This window comes from Aythya marila (assembly GCF_965140915.1).
Source record: "Aythya marila genome assembly, chromosome: 19".
In the NCBI taxonomy this organism is placed as follows: Eukaryota; Metazoa; Chordata; class Aves; order Anseriformes; family Anatidae; genus Aythya; species Aythya marila.
The window spans coordinates 8,770,965-8,798,881 of NC_139060.1; the positions used below are offsets into that span (position 1 = coordinate 8,770,965).

The following is a 27,917-nucleotide window of genomic DNA, read 5'->3' on the forward strand; positions in this document are numbered from 1 at the left end:
GATGACGGTGGCGGGGTGCTGGCTGCTCCCTCACCACGGCCCCCAGAGCTCCTGCTGAGAGCCCTCAGGCTGCCACAGCAGCAGGCTGGGGGCGGCTGAGGGGCTTTGAGGCGCTTCTGGAAGCGCTGGGTGCCGGTGTTAATTGGGATAATTACGCTGTGCCTCACCTAAACGCCACCTCTACTCACACACAGATACATCATTGTGCCACCTAAGCACTGCCTTTAATTACACACAGATACGTTTATTATACCACCTAAACACCACCTTTAATTACACACAGATACATTTATTATACCACCCAAACACCACCTCTAATTACACACAAATACGTTTATTCTCGACCCAGGCCCTGTCAGCCCTCAAGGCGCCGAGAACTACCCGCCCCAGCATGCCCCGCGCGGGGGCCGCCTACAACTCCCAGCGCCCCCCGCGGCTCCTGTGGTATTGGCGGGCAGCGGCCGCCCTGGCGGAGGGGCTCCCGCAGGGCTCGGGGCGCTGCGCGCCTCAGGCCCGTCGGTAGGAGCCGGGCCCCGCCGCCCCCTTCCCCCCCTTCCCCCCCTTTCTCCTTTCCCACCCGGCCTTGACAGCCGCCATTTGCTTTGCAGGCCCCTCGGCGGCCCCCGGAGGAGCGGCGGCGGCGGCTTCAAGTCCCCGGTGAGTGCCCGAGGCCGGGCCGCGGCCTGTGGGTGGGCGCTGCCGGCCCCGCCCGGGGCAGGCCGGCACCTCAGGGAGCCCGGAACGCCCCGGGAGCGGCCGCCCCGCCGGTATTCGGGGGGTGCTCGGTCCCAGCCCCTCGGGAGCAGTCGGTGGGTGCTGTAACGTGTCTGTCCGTGGCTCTGTCCGTCTGTCTGTCCCTGTGTGTGCCCCCAGGTCCCGGCCCCAGCCTCCTGCCGCCCTCCCGAGGCCACCGGAGAAGCCCTGCGCCGTGAGATCGAGGAGCTGCGGCAGAAGGAGCTCGCTCTGGACCAGGAGATTGCCCAGCTGATGGCTGAGTATGTCCTCGGGAGCGCGATGTCTCTGCTGTTTTGGGTTTAAAGCGTGCTGTGGTCCGGTAATTAGAGCTGAAGGGGTCTGTGGCGGTGCTGTTCTTGTCCCGGTGGTGCTCAGGGTTGGTTACAGCATTGGTTTGAATTGCAGGACTGTTAAAGACAACAGAGGATCCTTTGCGGTTCGTTTGGTAAAGGAGAACAAATCCTACTTAGAGCTTGGTTAAGGAAACTTTAACTTTACCTCGGATCTTGCTGAGGGAATTAAGTGTATGTTGGAAATGAATAGTTTTAATTGTCGTGGTACTATGGGATGTCACGCCACCAGAAGTGCTTGTTCATGTGAGGCTTAAAACTGATCGTGCCTTGTATGGCCTGCCACATCTAGTCCTGGATAACCTTCCTTTGTTTTTCCTTCTTGGAGCAATGTGCACTCTTTCTATGTATAAAGTGCTTACCATGCAGCAGCAGCAATCCCTCTGTGTCATTTTTGATTTTTCTGGTTTTGTTGCAGAGGCTACAGCCTGGAGGAGTTGGAGAAACACATCGCTCTGCTCCATGAGTATAACGATATTAAAGATGCTGGTCAGATGCTGCTGGGCAAGCTGGGTAAGGAAGGAAAGGCTGCTGAAGAGCTCCTTACGAAGTCTTTTTATATAAGTGCGTGAAGGCAGAGCTTGTGTTAAAGATTCTTCAATTTTAGGCTTATATTAAAAAAGTGCTTGTGCAAGCACAAATGCTACTCTTGTTATTTTATTGGAATGTTCTTAGAACTGATTCAAATTAGAACTTAGAATATAAGAAATTTGGCATTTAGAGGTATTTTAGTCCATGTATGGATTACTGAAATTTGGTACATCTTGCTAATTTCTGTTGGCTTTGTTATTCATACGCTTTAAAGAAAAAAAGTAGTGGGGCAAGCAGGGGGCATAGCTGCAAAATCTTTGGTTTCTTAGCTATGGGAGGTTCTATGACTTGCTCTTTGTTTAATGAAATCAACGGTATTTATTTCTTTTCTAGCTGTTATCCGAGGGGTTACTACAAAGCAGCTGTACCCTGAATATGATCTGGAGCTCAGTGACTAGCACCAAACCTGAAGACTGCCGTATGCTGCAATGACTGTTACTGGCCCATTTTGTGCTGTCATTCCTGTTCAGAACCAGCACGAGGTTGTCTCAGATGTGTGTGTAAACTTCTAGGAGTGCTGTTAACAGCCTTGTTCTAAGAGGCTTTGGAATGCCAAATTATTAATCTCTCAGCTGGTTCCTGCTTGTGGGAAGGGGCGCTGGAGATGTGGACTTCTGGATAAATTCGGTTTTGTATGCTACCTGATCACCACTATTTTTATTTTTTTTATTGGAAATGTAATTCAAAGTTGGTGCAAAGACTGTTCCCATTGAGTCTTTACCTCTCTTCAGCATCCAGGGTCAATTTGGATATGCTAATCTGCAGGTGGAAGAGCTGCTGAATGGATGGAGGAAGTGAGGGCATACGAATGTGCAATGTAATGGCTGCTTTGAAGGAAAAGAGAAACCCTCAGAAATGGGGAGAGCAGAGGGTTGAAGTTGTTTGGTTTTGTTTTGCTTTTGAGGATTGGATCTGGAGAAGTTTGAGTGTTTTATATTTTTGTACTTAACTGCTCAGGTATCTAGAGAATTTTGTATCCTTTCTACAGTAAAATGTGAAGTTGTATTGAACTACCCAATCTGAATAAAGCAGCTCTCACATCTCTCAGCAATTCACTTTAAAAGCCTGGAAAGCATGAAATGAACTGGGGAACAAATCCTGAAAATGTGTTCTAAGACAACTTTGAGATCTATTATTCAGATCTTGTTTGGGGACACTTAGTGGAGGCAGCCTGACAGTAATGGGTGGGGGCAGAATTCCCTTAGCTCACTTCTAAATGCAGAGTCACTGAAAGCGAGCAGTGTCCTAAAATGCAAAATTGTGTTGAGAGCGTGAATGTTTCAATGTCAGGTGCTAGGACTGAGGGTGACTGTATGGCCTAAATTTGGCTACTTGGTGCAGTTCTAGGAGCGCTGGTGCAGCTGTAGCCGTGCCAGCGTTCTGCCAGCTCTGACGCTCACGCTTCTGCAGGGATGGTTTACGCTTCAGTCAGCACAAGCCAGCCGTCAGTGGAAGGTGTCCTGATCTCCATCCGTTGTCCACGATGGATGAGCGCACACAAACCCAGCCAGCGAAGAGCAAACTGTCCTTGGTGAGTCTGCAGCAGGCACAGGAACGTGCCACGTGGCGGCAGCTGTGCTCCACGGCTGCCTTGGCTGCTAGTTGCAGTGCATGGAGAGCCAGAAGAATGGGAAGAGTCTAGGGCATGTGCTTCTTTATTAAGACAAGAGCTCCAAAACACTAGATTAGGACTCTCTCAACACCGTGGATGTCATACAGCTTGCTTACACACTTACTTCCCTGCGCACAGCCTACATTTCTGCTGTGACAACAGATTTAGGGTAAGGTCGGTGCTGTTGTTTGCCTGCTTGTTTTTTTGCGGGGGGAATATTTATTTTTACCTATGCAGCCAGCACTAAATTGAAGTGGCTTGGCATTGTAGCTGCTGGTGCTGCAGCTCTAACAGTGCGACGGCCCGCTGGCGTTGTAGCTGGGGTGGAAGTTGAGGGTGTCATAGGGGGTGATGAAGTTGTCTGGGCCGGTGACGTGGCTCTTCTCCAGGTAGGTGTTGAGCCCGTTGTCCCTGTACATGCCGCACTGCGCCAGAGTGTTCGAAAACGCGTGTGAGGTGACATGCAAGGTGGTCTGTGGGAAGGAGAAACGGGAGAAAGGAGATGATTTACACGCCAACACCAGCAGCACCTGCAGTTTGCACAAGTCTGGACAAAGCTGTAAGGGTTCTTCATCTCAAGGCACCTCAAGGAGTTTATTGTCATGGGATGGGGGTCTGAGATGGCTCAGAGCTGCTGGATGCCATCTCTGAGATGTGGCCACCAAAACCTCCTAGCCTGGTGGCTTTGGGGCAGGAGGGAGGTTTGCTCTGCCTTGGTGTGGAAGCTTTTATGGAGGACGTGGACCTAGGAAGAAAATGAACCCAGAACTGGCAGCGTGGTGTCATTAACCACAGACCCTTGGGATGCTCCAGCTCAGCGTGCCAGCACCAGCTCTCCCTTCTACCAAACTGGGGGGCTTTGTGAACTGGGGGGGGCTTCCCGAGTCGTAGCAGGGCACCATTTCTTATGTCCGTGCCCCTCTGCCTTGGGACGGTGGCAAAAAGCCCCCCAGGAGCCCCAAGGGGGTGGCCGGGACCCGTTGGAGTCACCGGGACCCTGGGGAACGGCTCGGGCTGGCACCTACCGGCACCTCGTGCACCGTGGGGGCTCTGCTGCCGTAAGCCTGGTTGCTGGTCCGGTACAGGGGGTGCTGCTGCCTGCGGGGGGGAGGACACAGAGCATCAAAACGGGGGGGAACCGGGGAGGGTTTGGGGCCGGGGGGAGCCGGGGCTGCGCTCACCGGGAGCCGGCGGGGTGCGGGGGTACCGGGTACCGGGAGCCGGGGACTCCCGGGGCATCCGGACGGGACATGGGGACCGGGGGGGAGCTGGGGGGACCGGAGGGACCTGGGGGGACCGGGAGGGACCGGAGGGGGGCAGCAGCACGGGGGGGTCGTGGGGCGGTGGAAGCGGAAGGCTCCGCTCCTCTTCCTCTTCCTCCCACGGGCTCGGATCATGGCGCTGCCGCGGATCCTGCGGGCAGGTGAGGACTCGGGCAGTGCTAAACCGAGCTAAACTGGGCTAAACTGGGCTAAACTGAGCTAAACCGGGCTAAACCGAGCCGTGCCCGGCAGTATGACCGCTGTCTTTCTCTCCCCGCAGCCGCCCCCCGGCTCTACAGCAGCCTCCCGGCCCCGGTGCCGGTCCCAGCCCCGGTCCCAGCCGCCCGGTCCCCCGGTCCCGGTGAGTGCTGCCGAGCCCCGGCCCCTTCCCCCTGCCCCGGGGCTTTGCTCCTGCCCCTGCCAGCTCGGGAGGTTGGGAGCGATGGTTGGGGTTTTTGTCCTTGTCACAGCTGCGGGTGACGGGCTGCTGAGCGAGCCTCTCGCCCACCCCGACTTCTTCAACGTGAAGGAGCTCTTCTCCATGAAGGATCTCTTCAACGCCCGGGTGCACCTGGGGCACAAAAAGGGCTGTCGGCATAGGTGAGTGCTGCCCGTCTTCGTCATCCGGCACTTGTTCACATCAGGAGCATGTCCGCAGTCTACACAAGCCTTTGGAGGTGGCATTGAGCCAGGCAGGGGTTGGGGCAGCTCACACAGCCCCCCGCTTCCATCCATTTCCCCGTTTCGTGCCCTACAAAAGCGCAGGGACCCCGAGCTGAGCAAGGTGTCAGACCCACAGCCCCTCTGCACCCAGGGGGGACAGACACGGATGGATGCAGAGAGCAGCCCTGGTGTCGGCCGGGAGTTGGGGTGTGGGGCCAGGAATTTCTGCTCGATGTAGCCCCACGGCCCCGCGTGTCGCCCGCCCTCTGCCCCCGCAGGTTCATGGAGCCCTACATCTTCGGCTGCCGCCTGGATCAGGACATCATCGACTTGGACCAGACGATGGATCATCTCCAGCTGGCCCTCAACTTCACCGCCCACATCGCCTACCGCAAGGGCATCATCCTCTTCATCAGCCGCAACCGCCAGTTCTGCCACCTGGTCGAGAGCACGGCAAGGGAGTGCGGGGAGTACGCGCACACGCGCTACTGGCAGGGCGGCCTGCTCACCAACGCCCACATCCAATTCGGGTCCGGCGTCCGCCTGCCCGACCTCATAATCTTCCTCAGCAGCCTCAACAACGTCTTCGAGCCCCACGTGGCCATCCGGGATGCCGCCAAGATGAACATCCCCACGGTGGGGGTGGTGGACACGAACTGTAACCCCTGCCTCATCACCTACCCCATCCCCGGGAACGACGACAGCCCCAGCGCCATGGAGCTCTACTGCAAGCTCTTCAAGATGACCATCATTCGTGCAAAGGACTACAGGAAGCAGAGGGAGGTCTTCCACAAGCTCCAGAGCAAAGAAGAAGACAATTAGAGCCACTTCATGTTGGCTGAGGGACAGACGTGACTGTGCCCAGCAGCTGGAAATGGGTGTCCTGCTCTGCTCCCATGGGTGCTGCACCCACAGCATTGCTTTGGTCCTGCACCCAGAGCACCAGCTTTCAGCAGAGCCGTGCTGAGGGATGTCTCCAGCTCAGAAATAGTTTGGCTGGAGCGTTCCTAGGGGAGATGGAGCAGGGCCAGTCTCAGCTCTGTCCTTGTTTGGCCCTGTTGCAAGGAGGCACCTCTGTCCTGAGGCCGTCCTGTTCCCGAGCTAACGGTCTGGCATAAAACCACGCGTATCGTGCACCTCTTTGTGTGACAAATAAAGGTTTTTCTTTCTTCCTGTTACATGTGATGGTGGGGAAATCTCTGGCAAACATTCATGCTCACAAGATGAGGGGGAAAAATGGGCTGCTGGCGCTCCATCCTGGGGACCCTCAGGGGGCAGGGGGCTGTGCAAGGCTGGCCTGTGCATCACGGGGATGCCGGGCCCCTTGGGGTCGAGCATCCACCACAACAGGCTGATGAAAAGAAATAAAAGGTTTCCCTTTTTCCCAAAGAAAAGGGAAACCCAACCCCTAACATGCCCTGTGCCTCTATGGAGGCCTTAGGGCAGCCCCACAGCATGGGCGTCAGGCACAGGGAGGGGAAGAGCCCCTGGGGAAGGTGTCCCAGTGTCCCCATGAGAGCAACGACAGCAATAAAGCTGATTTTGTGACCCTGCTGAGTGGGAACCCGACCTTTCGGATGCCTCTTATCTCTCTTTCCAGAAGAAGGTGACAATTTGTAGCTCTTTCACCTACCCAAAGCGGAGGTTAATTTGTATAATTACCTAAACATGCTTTTCTCCCACTCAGGTGTTTTTTTATGAATTCTTTTTCCTTTTTATAGTGCCAAACTTTAAAAATACGTGACCATTTGTGAGGAGTGGAGAAAGCTAAACTAAGCATGTAGTTTTCCTGTGCTCTCCTGCCTTCCTTCTGGAGATGTACTGCTCTCTGCAAGCTGTGGGGAGCTGGGGGCAGCCTCTTCTCACAGATAACCAGTGACAGGACCAGAGGGAATGGCCTCAGGTTGTGCCAGGAGAGGTTCAGGTGGGAAATGAGGAGACATTTCTCCTCAGAAAGAGTAGTCAGGTGTCAGGACGGGTTGCCCAGGGAGGTGGTGGAGTCACCGTCCCTGAGGGTGTTCAAGGAGAGGTTGAACGCGGTGCTTGGGGACATGGCTCAGTGGTGGTACTGGTGGCAGGACCAGCAGATCCTGGAGGCCTTTTCCAGCCCTACAGCCCGTGCCTCCATCTCCCCGTGTCCTTTAGGGGCCGCCTCTCGCCCTCCGGCCCGGCAGGGGGCGGCCGCGTCCCTCACGGGGCGTCCCCGCCGCCCGCCCTTTATAAGCGGGAGGCGGGCACGGGCCCGGCCTTTCGGAGCGGGGAGCGGGGAGAGGAGAGGGAACGGGGCCGGGCAGGGATGAGGGGGCTCCGGGGAGACCCCGCCATGGTGCTGGGAGCCGGCACCGAGCTGCAGAGGCGCCTCAGCTCCGCCACGGGGCCCCGCGGATGGGCGCTGAGGGGGCCCGGGCGGGAGGAAGAGGAGGAGGAGGAAGGAGCCGGGAGATGAAGGTCGGGAGCCGCCGTGGAGGGTTAGGGGGGCACCAGAGGGGGACAGGGAGCGTGGCCGGGGTGTGCTGGGGGGGGGGGAAATCAGGCCTGTGGCCTCCTCGGCATTTAAACGCTAAAGATTCGAAAATTAATTCGATTAATTGTAAGGGAATCTGCTTAGCAAGTTACATTTTTTTGGTTTTAATCCTTTTTTCCTGAGATGCTGTGAAGTGGTATAGCTCAGAGAGAAGCTTGTTGTGTAATTAACAAAGCATCACATTCTTCCTCGTTTTTTATTCCTCTTCCTTTTCTCTTGCAGAAGGCAGAGGGTGAAATGAGCGAGATTTTTCAGCATGAGGAAGATCTTTCGGCATGAAACACCAAGGGTAAGTAACGCTGAACACGAGGCCTCTCCAGATCCTAAGCTGTGAGGAAAAGCTGGTTGCTGCTGGCAAACGAGTTTCAGGCACCTCATAAACTTATATAAGTGCTGAGCTACATTTAGTGTCACTATCTGCACCAAATAACCTTTCTAATACAACTTCTGGAGGAAGTAATAGAATCTTGTTGTTATAAATACCCATAATACAGCCCTTCAGTCTTTGTGTGCTTGTTTTTTTATGAAATTGCTTCCTGCCACAGGCGTTGCGAAGGTGGCTGCTGTGGCACCTCCGCGTCATTAGGTGGCAGAGAGAGACAGGCTATGTTCTACGCTCGCTTGTTCTGAAACCCGTGAGCACTCGAGTGATTGATAGCCTGACACTGCAGATAGGCTGGTTACATTAGGAGGCTTCTGAGAAACTAAATCTCTCCTGTTTTTGTTGTTTTTTCTAATTGCCTGAAGTGTGAGAGCTCTATGTATTATAATAGAAAGCTGTTCTGTATGTGCTGTATTAAATGTGCAAGTCTTGGGGGTTGCATGCTGGCAGCCCCAACCCTAATGCTGTCTAAAATACGCCCGCACTATGCATTTAGTTCTCTAGTTCCTTTCTTTTGCTGGGCCTTTCAATTTCTTAGTGAAAATAACCATATAACCAGGCTTTGAAGCATGCCTAAATTGCTATCATAAATTCTTTGTGTATTTTCTCCTTTTCCAGAGAAAGGTGTGTGAAGTGGCAGACCAAGGAGGTCTTATCCAAGATGGGAGGTCTTCTCCAAGACCTGAGGTGAGCAGTTGCAGATGGAAGTTCATGTGCTTGAGAGGCTCCATGCCCTGCCCCAGTCGTGTTGCAGATGTGGCTGTAGTGCCATGTTTGTGTCATTAGGTGGCAGAAAGGAAAAGGCGATGTCTTTGCTAGTGCTCTGAAACCTGTGAGCACTCAGAAATGGCGAGCAGCCTGACACTTCTTTCTAGCTGGCTCTTTTTTAATGTTAATCTTAAATCTTGCAGTTTGGACAGTTGTGTAGGGACAGGGTACAGAAGCTAGTCCTATCTGTTGGTGTGACAGTCATTGTCAATAAGCACCTTGTTTGTGTAGCAGATGAGAGATGTGACTGACTTATCTGCTACCAAATGTCAGCAGTCCTGTGTGCTCATTATGCTGAGCTGCAGTCTTGAAAATTCAGTAGCTTCCTTGGTGTCTTCCTCTGCTTCCATGGAAATACCGGGCTGCAAAGAGTATTTTTCTTTCCAGGCTGCTTTTTTCTGCTGCATTGTCTAAGAATGAGGCAGAGGGAGAACACTGAGCCTGAATTCCAAGTTAGCTACTGCTTCTTTAAAATTCCTTAGAGTCGTTTAACTTGTGGCTTACATCCATTTTTCTTGCTTTTGATCTCTTTTGCTATGAATCTAATTACCATCTTTTCTTTAATAGGAAATTCTGAAGGCAGTTGTTTGAGAAGACACTTCCACGGAAAAAAGGTAAGGCTTTGGAATCTGTGATAAAAAGCAACTGAATTTTGGTTTTGGCTAGAACTGAACTTAAATTTTGCTAACATGTTCTGTGTTGAAAGCTAATTCGTGTTTCTTGCATATCATGTCTTTTATTGGCATGAAGAGATGGCCAACTCCAGTATTTATTCTAATAGTCCTGACTCCTTGGAGAGTTTGATGTCATGACATCTTAATATCATTAGGGGGCGGAGATGAATGGGCTTCCTGTGCCTGAAACTTGCAACTGCTCAGATTTTAACTTGACATTGTTCACATGTGTACCTCTCGAGAGAGAATCAGCGGAAGATGGAGCAAATTTCCTTGGAAAGGTAGTTAGAATGATGTCAGTTTTAATCACATCGGGGAGGAAGGTCCTTTTGCTATTTATTTATTTATTTATTTTCAAGGACAAACAGAAGTGACAGCTCTATCCTTGAGTTCTATTTTTGCCTTGAACACAGTCCTTTGTGGCCTGTGAGACATCCTTGCTTTGATGTCTGTTCCATCTGGAAAGGGAGGATGGCAACATAATGCAGCTCTTAAGTTTTGCAGGGTTTTAGCATGTGGATATTGAGAATCCACTCTACCTGGGAGTGGAGTAGATGAGGGAAGCAGGCACTTGAGTTTGTTTTCAAAGTATTGGCATGGTCTAGAAGCAGTTGGGTGTGGATTCAGGATATGGAGAAAATGGTAACCTTCCCCTAACATTTGTTGAACTCTCAGCCAACAACTTCTTGACTAGCAAGGGTGCTAATCAGCTTGACCAAAAGATGCAATCAGCACCTTTGGCAATCTTCTGAAGTGTGGCTATAAAATCACACTTGTTTTTGTTTTTTTAACTCACCAAAGCAACCTAAGATGTTTTTTCTTCTTACAGTTGCATTTGAGAACGGGTCTGAGTTGTTCTGCAGTTTGCATCAAATATTGAAGGTAAGTATTATCTCTTGGAAACATACACAAACATCAGTGTGTTACTAAAGCAGCGTCAGGGTAGGTGTTTTGGGTTGGTACATCTTGTCCCTCTGTCTTCTGACAGGACATGTGCAAATCAAAAACTTGCTCAAGGTGGCACGTTAAGATCTTTCCAGAAGTGTGCATTTAAAATTCAGGGTTTTCACTATTTTTTTCTGAGAAACCTATACTGTAGGTGGAATGCTTTGGAATTAAGCTCATGCACGTGAACTTAGACAAAAAAAAAAAAAAAGTGGTTGTGCATGTAAGAGTTGGTTGGGGGAGGTATTCCTGTAGAAATCTTTTTTTTAGGTATTCGAGAAACCAGAAGTTCAACAGATGAAAATTACTTTGTCATTGGCACAGATAAGAGCTATGCAATTTCAGATTACTGATGTTAATAAATGTTACAGAAGTAACAGCAGTAAAGCACAGCACTTCTTGTAAGAGTCTGTACAGTGAAGTGCTGTTTAATCAAAGACACTTTGCTGAGAACATGCTCTGTGTTGTAAAGTGTCAGAAATGATCAAAACAGGATCTCCTGCTGCAATCTGACACAACGCTACTGGAAAAAATGTCACAAATCTGCAAGTGCAAAAGTTGATGTCTTAGATGTTCTGTAGAAATAAAAAGATTACAATGCCTTTCAGTAAATGTAGAAGAGAGTACTTCCTGAGACAGGACGCAGCTTCCTTGTTTATGGTGGTCTAACTGGTAACATATTAGACAAAAAGCAAAAATATCATTGGGAACAATGCAACTTTTTACTTGTTTTCTGCTGTGTTTGTATGTTAGCATGCTGGAAGTGAGAGAAGCTTTGGCTACATGTAGCTTTGTGAAACTCTTGAGGCTTTGCAGTGACTAATAGCTTGACAAAATCTGGCAGTGCTAAATGTTGGAAAATGTCCTCATTAAATGGGCATTATGAGGGCCAAAGGTGCCATTAACCAAGCGGGTAGCTGCTGGCTGCAAAATGAGCCATTTAATTGGGAAAAGTCACTGCCTACCAGCAGTGGTGTTGGAAAAGAATGCTAATAAGGTTGTTGGGGATATGGGTATGCAGGGAGGCATGCCTTAAGATGCGACTCTTCCATTTAAATTTCCTGACTTCTTCTAACGCTGAAATACGTAATGGATTTTTTTCATTAGACTTCACTCACATCAAGGGTCCTGTAGGGGTAGCGAGTACCTAATGAGGCTCTCTTTAGACCTTTACTGTGAGGCATAGAAAGAACATCTATTAAAATTTTCCCAATGGCATTTGCTGCTAACCATCTTCCCAAGACTGAGCAGCAATCCTGGGCTATGAGTATTTCTTTATCGAAAGAATTACCTAGCTTTTGGCTTTGGAAAAGATCAATATTTTGTATCAAAGTGGTTCTGATTTAAAAAAAAAAAAAAAAAAGTATATTACCATCACTGCTTATAACTGTTTCATGGCTTTGAGCACTGGAAGAAGCCCAGCTTTTCTTCCTTTGCATTATTAATAGCTTGCCTCTGCACTGGGGTTGGCAAGCTCCCCTTTGAGTTTTAGGGAGCTGAAGGCAACCAAAGTGCTTCAAAACCTTCCTGATGCAGTGGCACAGAACCTCCTAAAGTCTAATTTAGTAGTGCCTTCTGTCACTGCTTTAGGTCTGATCCATGCAAGTTTTCAGGCGCTCAGCTTCCACTGACTGCAGTGGTTTCAGCCAGTGAATTGCAGAGTTCATGTGTGTTTTTTTCTGGATTGAAGTATAAAAAAAAAAAATTTTTTTAAAAAAAAAATTTATTTTATTTTTATTTAGGCTGGATTTTATTTTATTTTATTTAGGCTGGACGTCAGGAGGGGGTTCTTCACAGAGAGGGTGGTTGCACACTGGAACAGGCTCCCCAGGGAAGTGGTCACTGCACCGAGCCTGTCTGAATTTAAGAAGAGATTGGACTGTGAACTTAGGCACATGGTCTGAACTTTTGGGTAGACCTGTGCGGTGTCAAGAGTTGGACTTGATGATCCTTAAGGGTCCCTTCCAACTCAGGATATTCTATGATTCTATGATTCTATAATTTTTGAGCTTAGATACTACACCATAGTGAAGAGCAGGAGTCTGAATGGTATGGATTAGTTACCTTTTTAGGATTAACATTTATTGCTAACTTTTGCTGGCTGTATTTGAAGTTCTTGTCTAACATCTTGGGCATTTTTTTTATTTGCAGATCATGCCTTGAATTTTAAAATTGCTCACAAACCTGGCTACAGCAGAAGAAATGGTTTAGAAGTGTCTGCATTTGAAGATTCCTAAAGCTTCATCTTTTCTTATATGGTTCAAGCAAACTACAGCCAGTGAAAGCTCATGCAGTGCTGCTTAAATGTAGCTCTGAATGTTTGCTGTAAAGTGTGAACTCAAATGTATAGCTCCAAGTGTCCTTTTCATGTACTCTTGATGAAGAGCCTTAAAAGCTGTAGGCTTCAATTTCTGCCAGTGATCTTGGCTTGCACGCAATGTGAAAATATTCACGCCCATGTTTTGAAGCACTGTTGTCTTGATGTGTTTTCTCCATATGGTTGAAGAGGCTTAAAATAAAACTACTATAAAAATGCTACCTACAAGTCTGAATTATGCTTGTGTAATAGTACAACCCAAAGTAATACCGTAAACTATTGTGATTTAGGACTTACCTGTGCAGATGAGAACTAATATTTTTTCAACCTTGAAGAATGAAACATAGGACTGAGTTAAGCAAGTTTCTCTTCTAGCAGTCCTAAATCTACCGTGCTGCTCAAGCAGCAGCATCTGTTGAGATCCATTTGTCAGCCTTTCACTGTTCCAGCTCTTCCTCCTTTTCCAACTGCTGTGGGAAGTTGGAAGGAGGCTTTACGAGGGTAAAATAGCTTTGCCTTTAGTCATACTTCACATTGTACCATAACTTGCAAGCAATAATCAGTTGTTTGGAAACACTTGTGTGTTGTATTAGTGATGAACAAAACTGGGTTCTTGGGGTCTGTGTCATAATGAGTGTCCAGCCCTGTTCCTGGGGTTTGCAGATGAATAACATGGTAATGTGATATTTTTGTCAAAAGTCTTTATTTGAATGAAGTGTCTTAGCTAGTCCTCTTAAATACACGGGCTGTCTTTCTCCTGAACAACTCATCATAAATGCATAAAGAGGTTCTGATGCTTGGGATGATGTGGATAAGTACAGAATGCATTTGTTTTACCTGCTGCTTTATCTAATGCGCCTTTTGGGGAAGGGAGCAGTGGGGATGAAGTGTCGTGGGAGTGCCATTTATCAGGACCAAACTTACTTTTAAGATTTCAAACAGATGGGAGGGTGAAAAACGGCTGTCCTGAAAATGAGAGGATTTGGCATGGTTGTTAGGTTTCTTTTCCTAATGGCAGAAGAAAATTAATCTGTCAGTGGAGCTAGTTGCCATGGGAATACAGGACAATAGATGAGGAGCTGGGGTAGCTCGGTGGAGCCTCAGTAAAAGGGTTCCAGTCCTTGCCTTCCCCCAAAGGCTCTGTGCTGTGCAGGGACCTGTACCTGTGCTTGGTGCGGTGCCTGGAGGTGGAGTCCTCGCTGTGTGATGTTGATATTGAATTAAGGGCACCTCCAGTGGGCTGAGGAGCTCGCAACCCTTCAAGTGAAGAAACCTTACAAATGCTCAACCTTACCCCAGATGAATTATGCTGCGAAGCCGACTCCTCTGCAGGGAGCAAGCTCGGCTGGCTCTGCGCTAGATTTAGAGCACTGTTGACACTGAAACATTTCCTCCATAAATAACAGTGAGAGGTAATGATGATCCTATGGAACTAATAGAAGGAAATACTGATATCTCTCCTCCAAAGGGCTCATAAATTTGCAGCCGTGACGTTACCCGTTGCCTTCGCGGGCTGTATATACTGCCAGATGTATTTTTTTCCTTCGATGATTGTACTTCAGATAGACGCTCCACTTCACTGAGCAATTGTTGGCAAGAGCACCAGCATATGTGCTCCAGCGGCAGCGATACGATTATCCTGGGAGCAGAGCGGGCTCAGGGTGGCTCACAGAAACTCTTCCTCGCTACCCTTGATTGTATAAAGCCGAGTGTTTAAAGGAAACAGCCTGTGGCGAAGAGAGCTGGTGCTATTTGCACAGACAAACAAACGGTCGCCGCCGAAAAGATTCTCTGCAAATTCATTCTGATGATGGGAGAAGCACTGGATTATTCTGGCATTAATCTTTAACCTCTGCAGTGCAAGCCTGGCTTAGAGGATTAAAGGGAAAGGTTGCCTCATCCTTGCACAGGTGGCTGAGGATGGTGGGCAGTAACGAAGGACAAATTAGTGGTAGCTGGTCCAAACTGAGCACGGGGTAGCCCTTACGTTCCCTTTAAGCTGTCCTGGCCTTACATGCCCCAAAACCTGGCACGCTGGGGAATGGCCTGGGCTTCCCGGCAGCCACTTTGGGCCCACAGGCAGAAGCAGCTGGGTGGAGAGCCCCACGCAAGCCCTTGCATCACTGTCATGGGGTCAGGCACTTAAAAAAGCAGCGAAACAATTGCCAGGGTTCTCTGCCCTGGAAAAGACAGCTTATCCGCTGCCTAAGTTGCAGCTGGATCTCATGGTAGCTGACTCAGATACTTAGGGAGATGCTTCTGAATAGGAAAAATCTACCTTTTTCGCCTTTTTAGCTCGCAAGCAAGCTGGTGCTCAAAGGGCTGCTGTTGCACTATTGATGTACTGGCGTGATTCACAGAAAAGCTATTTATTTACATCAGAGATGTTCATCAAAATAAGATGCGACAAGTACAGCATGAATGATTCATTCTCGGCTTTCGGCACTGCTTTCCTCTTAATCAAGGAACAGTGAGAGGCACCCAGCTGGGCTCCGCTCCCTTCTCTCCTCCTGTGTCGTCGTTCTTCCCCCCCAAACCCGTTCCTCAGCCCAGCTCCTGGTCCCCCAGCTCCGCAGCATGCTCTTGCAGACTGGCTCCATGGTGGTGGACGTCGGGATTTGTTTTTTCCATGAAGGCGACGGGGCTGCAGCTACGCTGAACTCTGGGCGGAGAGCGCGGGTTGCTTCCTGCGGGGGAGAAGAGGATGGAGAAGCAGGCCCTTGACCCTTGGCTGGGCTTTGCTCCGAGATCTCAAATCCGAAATCTAAACCCCAGGGCTGTGCTTCCCCCTCCCCACCCCTCCGTTAGGAATATTTGGTGTTGGAGATCTTCTTCCAAAGCAAGGTCTTGAGGTTGTTGAGCACGAGGGAGTGGTGCACTTCCATCTGGCTGGCCAGGCCGCTGAGGGTCATGCAAGTTCGGAGCTGCTTCTGCAGCTCGTCCTTCAGCTCCGGCGGGGCCCCGTACAGCAGGTAGTCCTGCAGCAGCCCGCACACCTTGGCCAGGTTGGGCTGCACCACGTCGCCTTTGCACTGCTTCAGGAGCTTGTCGCAGGTGGCCGTGCAGTCCTTCCCGTAGGTGCAGTCCACGTTCTGCTCGCAGTGGCGGCCCTTCAGGAACCCCCTGATGGCCATCTCCGTCGCCACCTTCCGCAGGTTGACCATCTTGAAGTCGTACTTCTCGTTGTAGCCCACGTTGCTGACGCTGGTCTCGCAGATGTAGAAGTTGCCGTAGGTCCCGTGGAAGATCTCCTCCACAAACTCCAGCAGCCCGATGGAGATCTTGGCGCGCCGGGGCCAGGCCGGAGCCACCCACTGATGGAGGACGCGCTGCACGGCCGCAGGCAGCAGGGGCTGAAGGAAACGTGGCACGTCCGTCCCGTACAGGGAGCTGTGAGGGATCTTCTCCGTGACGTAGAGGTCCCCGCAGTGCCCCAGCAGCTTGGCCGTGTGCTCCTTCTCGTGCAAGGAGAGCAGGAGGAGAAACTCGTTGAGCTGCAGCAGCGCCCAGATGGATTTGGCCTCCGCCAAGGACACCTTCCCGTCCTGGTTCACGTCGGCCATGGTGATGATTTGGCTCACCAAGGCTGCCAGAGAGGGCTGGTCTCCTAGGTTGGACTGCAAGAGAACGAGAGAATTGTCATCAGAGCCATGCAGCTCTGCGTTCAGCTTCAGTATTGTGAGTCTGAGCTGGGGAAGGGCAGAGCTGAGCGCCCAGGCTTGGGAGAGGACGAGCTCGGGGCTCAGGCACTCCTGGTGGCACCCCTGGTACAGCCTCCTCCAGGGCTGTGACACTGAAATATTGCAAATAGCAATTCCCTTGTGGGGGTGAGGGGATTTCTCAGCTCCTCCAGCCCTCCATGCAGCAAGTGGAAGGAGGCAGGCTCCGCAGGGACCCTGGCTCACCTTCAGGAAGTTCAGGAGCATTTCTTTGAACTCGTCCATCGATGTGCCCCGAGTGGGTTTGTCAAAGAGCACCACATCCCTCCTGGGCACCGAGGCCGGGTTGCTGTCTGCCTTCAGGGCCTCTTCGATGCCACATTTGATGATCACCTCCTTCTCCTTCCACAGCCCGCTGTAAACCTGCAGCACAGGAGAGGGGAGAAAAAGGCAGGAGGAAAGCAGCAGCCAGACCCTGACGGGGAACGGTGATGGGCAAGGAGCAGAAGCGTGGCTGGGTGGAGGAGGACACCCCCCAGGTCCTGTTTTTTGGCACTTGCACCCACCCCCAGCCGCTCGGTGGCCCCAGGTGCAGGGCAGAGACCTACCTGCTGGGTGGGAGAGGAGGAGAGGCAGCGCTGGAAGAGGAGGCTGTGCTCCTCGCACAGCTCTTTGCACGTGGAGCCAGAAATGATTCCCTTCTTGTACTGGTCGCACTGGGGAGGGAAGGCAGAGAGAGGAGCTCAGCAGGGGCTGTGCAGTGCAGCTCCCCCATCCACCTCGGAACCAAGGGGGTGTCCCGTGAGACCTGGGGCATCCCAAATACAGAAGCTGGGGTTTTTCCAGTTTTCATTTCCAGCCCAGCATCACCCCAGCCTTGGGTTCAGCACCAGGATGCGGTGCCAGGGGCCACATCGTCCCCCCCAGGCTGTGTTGGGACACCGCAGAGCGGGTGCTGGCATGGCTCCGTGCCTCAGTTTCCCCCCTAACACCCTCACAGCCCAGGGGGTGGCAAGGCTGAGGAGGTAAAATGCCCCTCACCGATGAACGACAGCGTGGGTTTGTCAGGGAGCTGCAGTGCTCGTTGCTCTGAGTCCAGCCCCTTGCAGTGCCCCCCGGCCTCCCTGCTCTGTGCCTCCCGAAGAAATCCCACCCAAAATCTTCTCACTTTTGACACCGAAGGAGTCCTGCTGGCCCCAGAGCAAGGCTTTTAACGGGGGATACGTGAGCTGGGTGTGTGGGGGCACCTGGGGCTGAGCCCCTGCAAAACCCGCAGCAGTTGCAGGAAGGACCCTTTGGGGAGGGTTTGGTGCCTCTGCAAAAACGAGGCTGGGCTGACACCGGCTGCTCCCCGCAGGCAGGGAGCAATCCAAGGGGCTGTCCTGTCCTGGGGAAACTGGGGAAAGGAGGTTTTTGGCTTCCTGGCTCCAGCAAGCAGGCTCTGCGGATCGCCGGGTCAAATCCTAGCTGCTGTCGGCGAGGTGCTGCTGGAGGGGATTTGCTGCTGCAAACCCAGCAGGGCTGGGGCTGGGGGAGGACGAGGCTGCAGGGGCTCAGGATGCTCTCAGGGAGCAGCAGCCCGTGCTGTGAGATGGGCTGGCCCCGATCCAGGCGGCGGCAGGGCCAGGGCCAGACGGTGGCTGTGATCCACGCGCAGGGCAGCTCGGTCGGCGAGCCGCAGGCAGGAGAGGCTGCAGCTCTGCAGTCAGCAGCGAGGGCTCAACAGCCTCGGGGCTGCAAACAGGAGCTGCAGAAATTCACAGCATCTTTTTTCCTTTTTTTTTCCCTTTTTTTTTAGCGTGGATGGGAATTAACCCATGGACCTGCTCACACGGGCCACGGCTGGACACGGTGTCTGAAATCCCAAGCTCAGAGCGGGAATTAGCACCCGAGACCCCGTGGTCAGAGTCATGCAGAAAATCAAATTAAACGATCGTTGCTGTTGTTATGGCAATTCCTGCCTCCCTTCGCTGCTGAAGGATTGATGAACGAGGCGTTTGCAGCCAGAGCCTCGGCGTCCTGCTCCTCGCTGGGACCTGCAGCCCTGCCACGGGACACCCGAAGCGGACCCCGGGGGGTCCCCACTTGGCCACCAGCTCCCCACCAGCCCCAGCTGAGCCAAGAACCCACACAGGGTCTCCCCTACATGTGGGCTGCTGCTTTCTGTAGGGCACAGCAGTTACAGAGGTGCACCCACAGCCTGCCTGCTCCCTTTTTCCTTCTGCAGAGCACCCCGGCGCGATGCTCTGCCTGCCTGCAGCTCCCCCCTCACTGCAGCTTCCCCTCGCAGGCATCAACCTGCCAGAGCCTGGCTTGCTTCCCTCCTAACATCCCATTAAAAGCTTCTGCCACCGCCCTGGCAGGAGAAGGTCACCTCCCCAGCCCACAAAGCTCGCTGTGCCGCCGGGGATGGAGCTGGGGGAGCAGCTGCCAGGAGAGCTCTTTGGCACGGCATTTGGGCACGATGGCGCAGAGCATGGCACCGAGCTCCCTTTCCCCATCCTCCCTCCTTCCTACGACCTCCCCCATCCCATCCCACTCCCATCCCTGCTCCAGCCAGCAGCTCCCCAGCTCCCCCCGGCTCCCCGCAGCGGGACCCCCGTGCCCGGTGCTGCTGCGGGCACTCACAATTATCATCCGGCAGACGTGGCCGCGGCAGAGCTCGGAGTAGGAGGAGTAGTGCATGTAGGCCACCCAGCTGCCCACGAAGATGCCCAGCCACACCACCAGCAGATATTTCACCTTGATGCCCGGCAGGCGACTCTGGAAGGGAAAGAAAGCGCGGGGGAAGGTCGGCGGCTGCGGGCGCCCATCGGTGCCACCCAACCCGGGTGCAGGCCGAGCCCCAACTTTTCCCCACAAACCAATCTAAGCGCCGATGAAACCTTCAGCATTTTTATGTATATTCAGCAGCCTATTATGCAACTCCTGCTGCAAGTAGGTCACTTAAAATTCCCTACGAGCAGGGAGATTACAGTGCTGAGAGGAGCCTCCTGCCATGCGTCCGTGCGCCCGGGAGCCGCTGCCCTCTGCAAAGGGTCGCTGCCAGGGCAGTGAGCGGCCCCCTCCTGCCCACGGGGACCCTGCTTGTCCTCCCACCTGGGTAACGAACCTGTAAGTGCCTGGGTGATGCCCTGTGCTAACGAAACAGAGGCTTGCAGCATGACTTTGTCCTCCTGGCTTTGACTCTTCCCGTCTGACCCTGCAGCAGCACTGCTGCCCTCCGTTTGGTGGCCCGTACAGCACCCATGGTGCTGTCCCTGGTGGCTCCTCAGGGCAGGGGACTGACCCCATTTCTCCTGGGGTCTGTGCAAAGTCCCTGCTTCGTGCCAGGCCAACAGAGCTCTTGGCTGGTGGCTGCCTCCAAGCTCTGCTTGCACCGCTACAGCCTGCAGGGCTCCGCGTCCTGACCCTGTCCTCCAAACGTCCAGATCCTGTCCTCCAAAACTGCTCCCAGCTCCAAAACACCTCCTAGCACATCCACTGCCTTGCTCCTGTGCCAGGCTGCAGCCAGCAGTGCAGCCGGGGTGAACGGGAGCGTGAAACCGCCCGGGTGTGAGACGAGATCACGACACCTTGCACGGTTAATTGGCAATACCCAAGTGTGAGCCGGCCCGTGGTGCCCTTTTTGCCTGTCGAGCAAGTGCTCCGCTAATTAACGCCTGTCAGAAGAGAACCCAGCCACAGTGAGGACTTGGCAAACATAAAGGACGGCGGCGTTTTCCTACAGGGCTGCACCCAGGGGCTGAGGGCAGCTCTGGTGGCTGCAGTCAGACGAGTCCCTGGGGCCTAGGAGACCCCCCGAAACTGCCCAGCAGCAGGGGTGTGACCCACAAAACCCTCAGCAAAGGGACCTGTTGATGGACTTCCCCCATTTTGGGGTGATAAAGCCCTGGAACAGCCCAAATATCCCCGTTGGCTTCCTCAGACCAAGAACCCATCACTTTCCCAGGCAGGAGGGAGGTCGGGACTGAAACCTGAGCATGGCACATCGCCCCTCAGAGGGTGGAAGGCAGCAGGAAGGTTTGGGATGTTTTGCAACGGGAAGTTCCATGGGGTTTGGGCAACATTTTGCATTCGTGGCTGATGTTACAGTTCCTGTGGGGGCTGAGGCTCAAGGCCCGGGGCTCCCTGCCTGCCGCCTGGGCCGGGAGCACAAACCAGCGGCCGCTGCCCTCCGCTTGCTTGAGCCTCTGTGTTTAGATTTAGGGCAACTCCAGAAGGCGTAGAAGTGATTTGGGGCCAGAGCTGCCTTGAAAGGCAAACCAGACGGAGCAGCACAGCTCTGACACCATGGGCTTGGCCACCCCTGGCAGTCCCAGTGCCCGGCCCCTGCCCGCTGGCACGGCTCCACGCAGCCGCTGCTCAGGCTGCAGGGCTTGGGAAGGTGACAGCCGGCTCTCGGCTAGTGCCAGCCCCCAAAATGCCCCCCTTGGCCACACAACCCCCTCCCCGAGGGCTCTCGGTTCTGCTCCCACCCCTGCCAGCATCCTCTGCCCCCTTCCCTATTCCTCAGGGATAACCCCACTGCTCTGGGACCTTTCCCATCCCATCGCTGCAGGGGGAACACCCGGCCCCATCACGGCTGGGGCGCTCCTGCCAGTGGCTGAGGATGGGGAAAATTAATTAATTCATTAATTAATAAAGAAGAAGGAACAGAAATAAAGCGAGGGGAAGGAGTCGGCTGTGCTGCTACAACTGCTGCGTTGGCCGGCTCGGTTATTTATGCGGGGTGGGTGGGCGGATGGATGGACGGATGGACGGACGGATGGATGGATGGATGGATGGATGGATGGATGGATGGATGGATGGATGGAAGGAAGGATGGATGGGGCTGCCTGACGGACAGACGGACGGACGGCTGGAAGGAAGGACGGCCAGATGGCTGGGGCTGCCTGGCGGAGCATCTCACCCCACAGAGCCGCGGGTTATGCAACCCCCTCGGTGCCGCTCCCCGGACCCCACATCCCGATGCCGCTCCGGGTGTCCCGATGCCACCCCCTTGTCCCTTAGTGCCGGTCCCCATCCCGCTGCCAGCAGCGCCCCCCGCTCCCTGCTCCCCTTTGTGCGCTGCCGGTGCCGGGATGCGGGCACGGGCACCTCCGAGCATCCCCCCCAGCGCCGTGCTCACCCCCTCCATCCCTCCCCTCCCGTCCCCCCGGGCTCGGGCTCCGTCCCCCCGAGCCCTGCTCATCCCCGTGCTGTACCTGCAGGCCCTTGGAGAGGGGGCAGAACAGCACCAGGTGCACCAGCCGCCGGATCCTCCGCATGCTGCGGGCGGCCGCGGGCCTCAAGCACCGGGGGGCATGGCCGGGGAGACCGCGGCCCCCTCCTCTCCTCCGGCCACCGGGAGGAAAAAGCGGAGGGGAAGCGGGTTTGGGGGGGGATGAGGGGGGCCGAGCCGAGCCGCCCGCTCTGCCCTCCGCAGCGCAGCCGGCTTGGCACGGCTCGGCCCGGCCCGGCTCGGCTCGGCGCGGCTCCGCCCGGCTCGGCGCGGGGCGGCGCACGCAGCTCCGCAGCAGCTCGGGGAGGCGGGGGGCTGAGACCCGGCACGGTATGGCTTGGTATGGCTCGGTATGGCACGGTACGGCTCGGTACGGCTCGGTACGGCACGGCTGAGCCCGGCCCCGCAGCGGGCAGCATCAGCCCGGCCCCCCCTTCAGCCGCCCCCGGGGGTCCCCAGGCGGGGATGTCCCCGCGGTCCCCCAGCCTCGGGTAGCCGGGGGTGTCCCGGCGGTGCCTCCCCTTGGGCAGCATCAGCGCTGCTCTGGTCTCTTATTTATTTTTATTTTTATTTTTATTTTTATTTTTATTTTTATTTTTATTTTTATTTTTATTTTTATTTTTATTTTTATTTTTATTTTTATTTTTATGTTATTTTTATTTTTATTTTTATGTTATTTTTATTTTTATGTTATTTTTATTTTTATTTTTATGTTATTTTTATTTTTATTTTTATTTTATTATTTTATTTTTTATTTTTTTATTTTTATTTAAACGCAGGGGCTGCATTCTCCTGCCAGGGCCAGGAGCAGCCATCGCTGCTTCTGCGCTCGCTCCTTGCGTTTCTTCCTCCTGAAAGCCCGGCAGCAGCAGAGGCAGCAGCAGCAGCAGTAGAAGCAGCAGCAGCAGCAGCAGAAGCAGCAGTGGAAGCAGTAGAAGCAGTAGAAGCAGCAGCAGCAGCTGCCCTCCCTGGTTGTGTTGAGTTTGGGCAGGGAAAGCTCCAGGCAAGACAGGGGCTGCTTTGTGTCAGGCCCCGAGCAGACAGACCAGGGCCAGCCCCTGCTCTGCTGGAGCAAGCAGAAAGAGGCAGAAATATGATGGGAAACGCTCAGGGAAGACTCCTCACAAGGCCGTTTTTCAGATAATTCCTCGCTTTGCTATTAACAGCTCTTCAGGTTATCCATTCGTCCCCTTTTCCTTGCTTCAGATTGCTCCCTTCCGTCTGAATTTGGCTCACAATGACCTCTGAAATCAGGCTGCTTGCTTTGCACAGCCCCTGAACGCTGCAGCTTGTTTGCAGCCCCCTTTAGCCCCAAGGACGTCCCCGCTGCTCTCACCCTGTGCGGTGCCACCGCTGCCGGTGGCGTTGCTTCAGTGCCAGGGCCGGGTCAGCATCACGTCCTCCCACCTCCCACAGGCTTTTGTGTTCTGCTAGAGCCAGGATGGTTCTCTGGAGTTTACACGGCTTATTTTTGGTGTTAATTAGCCCAGTAACAGCAAGCTGCAGTGATTTTATTTTATTTTATTTGGAAAATAAGGGGGATGAGGAGGTGCCTCGCTGGGTGTTTAGGGGAGACGTTGGGTGGGATGGGGGTGCCCAGCTGTGGGATCTCCCCATGATGCCTTCAAGAACCAGGGTCTGGCAGAGCCCCCAGCCCAGCCCCAAGCCTGTTCCCATGGGCTCACACTTACCCCAGTGTCAGACACCCCATGAGGGCTTGGTGCTGAGCCAGCTGTGAGGATGAGGAGGGTCCCGGGGGTCTTGGGGCTGCAACACGCTGCTTTCCCTCATAGCCATGTGGAAATTGCTCTTTTACTCCTTTGGCTCTTTCCCCCCTTTGCTCCAGGTGCCTCCTGCAGCACACAACATGTGGCCGAGCAAACCCTTGGGCTGCTGGCAGAGCGCTCCGGTGCCCTGTAGCCAAACAAACTCCTAATTTCCCTCATTTCTGGGGCCGAGCGTGGTGCACACGGGCAGGACGAGACCCTCCTTGGAGTCCTCGGGGTTTAAGATGAGAAAAGCCATGTCTGGGCCAAAGCTGCGAGGCTCCAAGTGCCGGGGAGGATCTCTGCTGCGGGGCTCTGCAACGCTCGGGGGTGGATTGTCCAAAGAATCTAATTAGGAGCGAGCAGACCTTCCCGAGCTGTAATACGCCGAGTAATTGGGTGATTAGTATTGATCGTTGGAATGCTTAATGAGCAGTTATTGCCAAATGATTAATTAATCCAATCAGAGGAGTAATACAAATTCTGCAGGTGTGATGCGAGCTGATCTGCCAGGCGGGGAGCGAGGGCAGCGGGGGTCTCCCCGCTCGCATCCCAGGCACGCGGCGAGCCGGGCACCACGCGGAGCTGTTGGCTTTGCTGCAAGCTCCCACGGCTTGGGCTGCCCCCAGCCCTGGGCTAGGGGCTCTGTCCCCTTCCCCAAAATCCCTGGGGCAGACGTGTGGAGCTGCTCTGTGTGACACGGAGGTGGGAGGATGTTGTCCCCCCTCATCCATCGGCATCCAGAGGAGGCCAAAAGCCATCGACGCTGATCTCCTCCATGGGAATCTCTCCCTTGCACCCTTGATTAATTTGCTCTGGTTTCTCCTGGGTTACTCAGCCCACAAAAGCTCTGCTGATGTCTGCTAAACCCATCCCGTGCGGCACAATCACCTGGGATTGCCTCACAGTGGCTCTCTGGGGATGTCCTGGAGCCACGTCACGGGGACACGGGAGCTCTCTGGGCACCCACGGCCCCATAACAGAACTTTGCTGCCCCTTACCATGCACCCAACTGTGCTAGGACATTGTTCATTTAATTAATTACAGCACCCCCTGGCTGTGGGTGTCCGCTCTGGTTGACAGCCCAAGGACAGCCCGTCCAAATGCTACTGCTGGGCAGGGCAGGGAGGCACCCAGCACCAAAACAGGAGCTCCGAATTTTGCCCCTCTAGCGCCCGAGGGACATGGGCTCACCCCCTGCCCACGTCCCCTCCTCTCCAAGTGCTGCCTTCAGCCCCAGCCCTGCTGCCCACGGCCACGATTTCCCCCGGGGGCTGCGATTCCCCCGGCAGTCCCAGCCCTGCCACAGCTCGGGAGATGATGGATCGGGGCCCCAGTGCTCCTTCCCGTGCACCCCATAAAGGTTTGGGGCTGCTCACCCGCACCCTGCACGCCATCCACAGCTGCCTCCGCCCGCCTGGCGGGCCCTGATGCGGTTGAGCACGGCAGTTATAATTAGAAATGCTAATCAGCTCTGGTGCTTCTAGCCTGACAGCCCTGCCACCCCCAGCACAGTCTTCCCTCCCATCTGTCCTGTGCTCGCCCCCTCCGCTTCCTCTCCACATTCCTGCTCTTTGTAACCCAGCCCTACAGAGCTGGGGAGAGGGGGAGCTCCCAGTCACCACCAGTCCCTTAACTGGGGACACCCTGGGGACATCCCTGACCCTGTCTGGGGTGGGCAGGGGCAGAGGGACAGAGGTGAAGGATGGTGGCTGTGGCTGTGGCTGTGGGCAGACCCGAGGAGCTCGGTGTGCCCGCTGGCTGTGGAAGGGGAGCTGCTCTCATTAGGATTTCCGTCATGCGCCAAGCGCTGGCTCTTCCCAGCCGAGGAGAAAAACGAGCTTGCAAAGGAGCACGGACAAGGAGGCTGAGCAAGCAGATCCCTGCCTGGGTTGAGCTGGCGGAGGAGCGATTCGTCGTCATGCCTTGTGCTCGGAGGCACAGCCCGGGGGATCCCTGGCTCGCTGGTGCCCGCAGGCAATCCCCACATCCCTGCCTCCTGGGAGCTGGGATCCTGCGGCCACAAGAGCCAGGACATTGCCTTGTCCCCAGCACCACGAGCATCCACAGCAGGGCAGAGGCTGGCAGACCTCACCCCGTGGTGCTATTGAAACCTCTTTGGGTGATGTGGTGGCAAGGAGTGAGCTGACACGGAGCAAAATGTGGATTTTATCCTGAGCCCAGCCCTGGGCATGGCTGAGAAATACGACAGCACCTCTAAGGGGTGCAGTGCTGGGAGAAGATGGATGGAGATCCTGGGATTACAAATCAACCTTCCTCTTCCAGGTGCTGCTTGTTTATTAATCTCACCTGCCTGCAGGAGAAGGCTCCAGCCCGGAGGCTCTGTGTGCAGCAGGGAAGGGTTTTTAAGAAGCAGGGCCAGCTGCTGGTGGACATCCTATCCTGCCCACACCCTGAGCACTGTGATTTCCAGAGAAAGGGACACAGGAGAAACAAGGAGGCAGCACAAATGGGGTGCTCCAAGGGCTGCCCAGAACAGGCTGTGGTGGCTCCGGTGGCCACAGGCTCACGACGAGGTGCTGGAGGTGCATGCAGCTGCCTGGCAGACCTCTAGGGACGGGTTTGGCTGGGCTCATCAGGGCTAATTGGCCCTAATTGGCTCCCCCCAGTGCCGTGGTGCAGGTTTCACCCGCCGTGTGAGCAGGGTTCCCAATCACCCAGGCGTTAATGAGGGCCTGACCCCGGCTGCGCAGCCACTTGAGTTTTCCCGACGCAGACAGCTGGCTTAAGGGGCCCTTTCACTCCGCGGATATCAGATCAATGGGGACGGTTATAATCCAGTCCTTGGGAAAGCTGGGAGCGGGCTTTGCAGCCCAGCTAGCTCACAGAGGAAAAAAAGCAAGCAAAGGGGAGAGGTGGTGATGAACTATTGATCGAGCAGGCGGCCGTGCTGCTCCCAGAGACGGCTCCTGCAGAGAACTCGCCCGGGACAGTTTGCCTCTCTGTCTCTCGCTAATGCTGCTCCATTGATCTTCTGTGACAGGCGGCAACGACGAGATTTTTATTTCTTTTTTTAGTAGCTGGAGTCATTAAGAGGCATTAATCAATAACAGGGGAAACACGGAGAGCCAAGCCGCTCGCTTCACGCGGCTGTGTTCCCCGTGTGGATTTTAGCCTCCCGAGGTGCGCCTGGTTCGTTTCCAGCAGCCAGCCAGGGAGGGCTGCCAGGAAAAGTTCACCTTGCTTTGGACTCCGGCACTTGGAGGAGATCCCAAGCTGGTTGCAGCACCCAGCAGCTCCATCCAGGCCGTGCAAGGAGCGGGGTCCAGCTTGGGAGCTGGTGACACCCGACCCCAGGTACCCAACCCCGGTGTCACCCAGCCCTGATCCCACACGGGTGCCCCAGGAGGAGGTGGGCTCTGGTTTCACAAGCCCCGCTTGCTGGGTATTGATTTCACATCATGCTTTTGCTAAATCTGGTGCAGCCTGGCAGCAGTGCGAGGTGTCCCAGCCCTCGCCCAGCCTGGGCTCGTCCCATGCGGGGTGGCTCAGCCCCTGGGGCCCTGCGGGGAGCCTGGGGCTGTCTGCAAGGAAAGCTCTTTGTGCTCAAAGTGCCCCGGGCTGCACCGCTCCCTCCTCATTGCCCTCAAGGTATTTGTGTGCCCGTTTTTTCCTCTTAATCAGCTCCCGCGCTCAGCCCCAGCAAGTGCCTGTGGCGGTGCTGGAGCTGGTCTTGGAGAGCTGGAGCTCGGCAAGTGCAGCTGGGAGCCCTCTGCGCAGGAGCAGGAGGACAGGTTGGATTTTGGAGGGGGCTGCGAGGAGTTGCCGTGGTCCCCTGCCCTCCTGGCTGGCTGCAAGAGGTGTGTGCTGTTGTAGGAACGGGCTCGGGCTGCGGATGGAGCTGCAGCCTCCTGCATGCAGCCTGAGGACAGGCCCCCAGGGCTCCGAAGCTGGGCTGGTGCCTGAATGCACTCGTGGACTCAGTCCAAAGGGTGTACGTACCGAGGGATGCTTCAGAGCAAGGGAAAAGCCCTTTTGGAGGAGGGGATGGAGATCCTGGAGGAGAGAGCTTCCCTTTCCTCTCCGTACACGCCTCGCTTCCACTCCCAAACCCCCGTGGCCCGCTGCTCCAGCTCTCCTGGGCCGTTACGCTGCGGTAATTACTGCAGCTCCCCGGGGAAATGGGATCTTCATCTGTGCTGTAATTACAGCCGCACATCCACGGCAAAGGGCTCAAAGGGAGCAGGGGAAGCGGCAATGGGGACCTGCCCTCCCAGCAGCAGGCACACTCGGAGGATCACGCAAGCTGTAAGGAGCCAGCACAGCCTCAGCCCTGCTCTCACACACTCACACACCCACAAACACTCTCATTCCCCTCCATTCGGGGTGCTCCTGGCCATAGCAGGAGCCACCGCTGGCCACCTGGCACTGCACGTAGGAAGCCACCCATTCCCGTCCCTAAATCTTTGCCCTCTCCCATCCCT

At 54.4% G+C, this 27,917-nt stretch overlaps 4 protein-coding genes and 1 long non-coding RNA gene across 6 annotated transcripts; 3 read left to right on the forward strand and 2 right to left on the reverse strand.

The window, feature by feature from the left end:
* Window positions 1–391: 391 nt before the first annotated feature.
* SWI5 (SWI5 homologous recombination repair protein) lies at window positions 392–2,727 on the forward strand (the record flags this gene model as incomplete). The annotated part of the gene is made up of 5 exons (XM_082775910.1): window positions 392–519; window positions 609–657; window positions 874–995; window positions 1,504–1,598; window positions 2,010–2,727. 5 exons carry the CDS (start codon window positions 392–394, stop codon window positions 2,072–2,074), a joined length of 459 nt encoding a protein of 152 aa, XP_082632036.1. The 3' UTR covers window positions 2,075–2,727.
* A 592-nt stretch (window positions 2,728–3,319) lies between these two features.
* PIERCE1 (piercer of microtubule wall 1) lies at window positions 3,320–4,567 on the reverse strand. Its single transcript, XM_082775595.1, has 3 exons — window positions 4,470–4,567; window positions 4,314–4,386; window positions 3,320–3,761 (listed from the first exon to the last, which is right to left on the reverse strand). The coding sequence occupies exons 1-3, from the start codon at window positions 4,538–4,540 to the stop codon at window positions 3,576–3,578; spliced, it is 330 nt and encodes a 109-aa protein (XP_082631721.1). The 5' UTR covers window positions 4,541–4,567; the 3' UTR covers window positions 3,320–3,575.
* A 106-nt stretch (window positions 4,568–4,673) lies between these two features.
* Window positions 4,674–6,391, forward strand: MRPS2 (mitochondrial ribosomal protein S2). Its single transcript, XM_082775761.1, has 4 exons — window positions 4,674–4,711; window positions 4,831–4,911; window positions 5,021–5,150; window positions 5,492–6,391. Exons 1-4 carry the CDS (start codon window positions 4,684–4,686, stop codon window positions 6,033–6,035), a joined length of 783 nt encoding a protein of 260 aa, XP_082631887.1. The 5' UTR covers window positions 4,674–4,683; the 3' UTR covers window positions 6,036–6,391.
* Window positions 6,392–7,525: 1,134 nt separating this feature from the next.
* On the forward strand, window positions 7,526–13,044 carry LOC309885400. Its single transcript, XR_014318790.1, has 6 exons — window positions 7,526–7,661; window positions 7,960–8,026; window positions 8,738–8,806; window positions 9,455–9,501; window positions 10,391–10,443; window positions 12,658–13,044. It is a non-coding gene; the product is annotated as an uncharacterized lncRNA (long non-coding RNA).
* Window positions 13,045–15,164: 2,120 nt separating this feature from the next.
* On the reverse strand, window positions 15,165–21,861 carry DIPK1B (divergent protein kinase domain 1B). 2 transcript variants are annotated; one of them, XM_082775384.1, is made up of 5 exons: window positions 21,690–21,861; window positions 19,111–19,245; window positions 17,091–17,198; window positions 16,729–16,905; window positions 15,165–16,440 (listed from the first exon to the last, which is right to left on the reverse strand). In XM_082775384.1, exons 1-5 carry the CDS (start codon window positions 21,750–21,752, stop codon window positions 15,628–15,630), a joined length of 1,296 nt encoding a protein of 431 aa, XP_082631510.1. In that variant the 5' UTR covers window positions 21,753–21,861; the 3' UTR covers window positions 15,165–15,627. The 2 variants fall into 2 exon arrangements, with proteins under 2 accessions (XP_082631510.1, XP_082631511.1); XM_082775385.1 differs by lacking the exon at window positions 19,111–19,245 and having other exon boundaries at window positions 21,690–21,860.
* Between the last annotated feature and the right edge of the window lie 6,056 nt (window positions 21,862–27,917).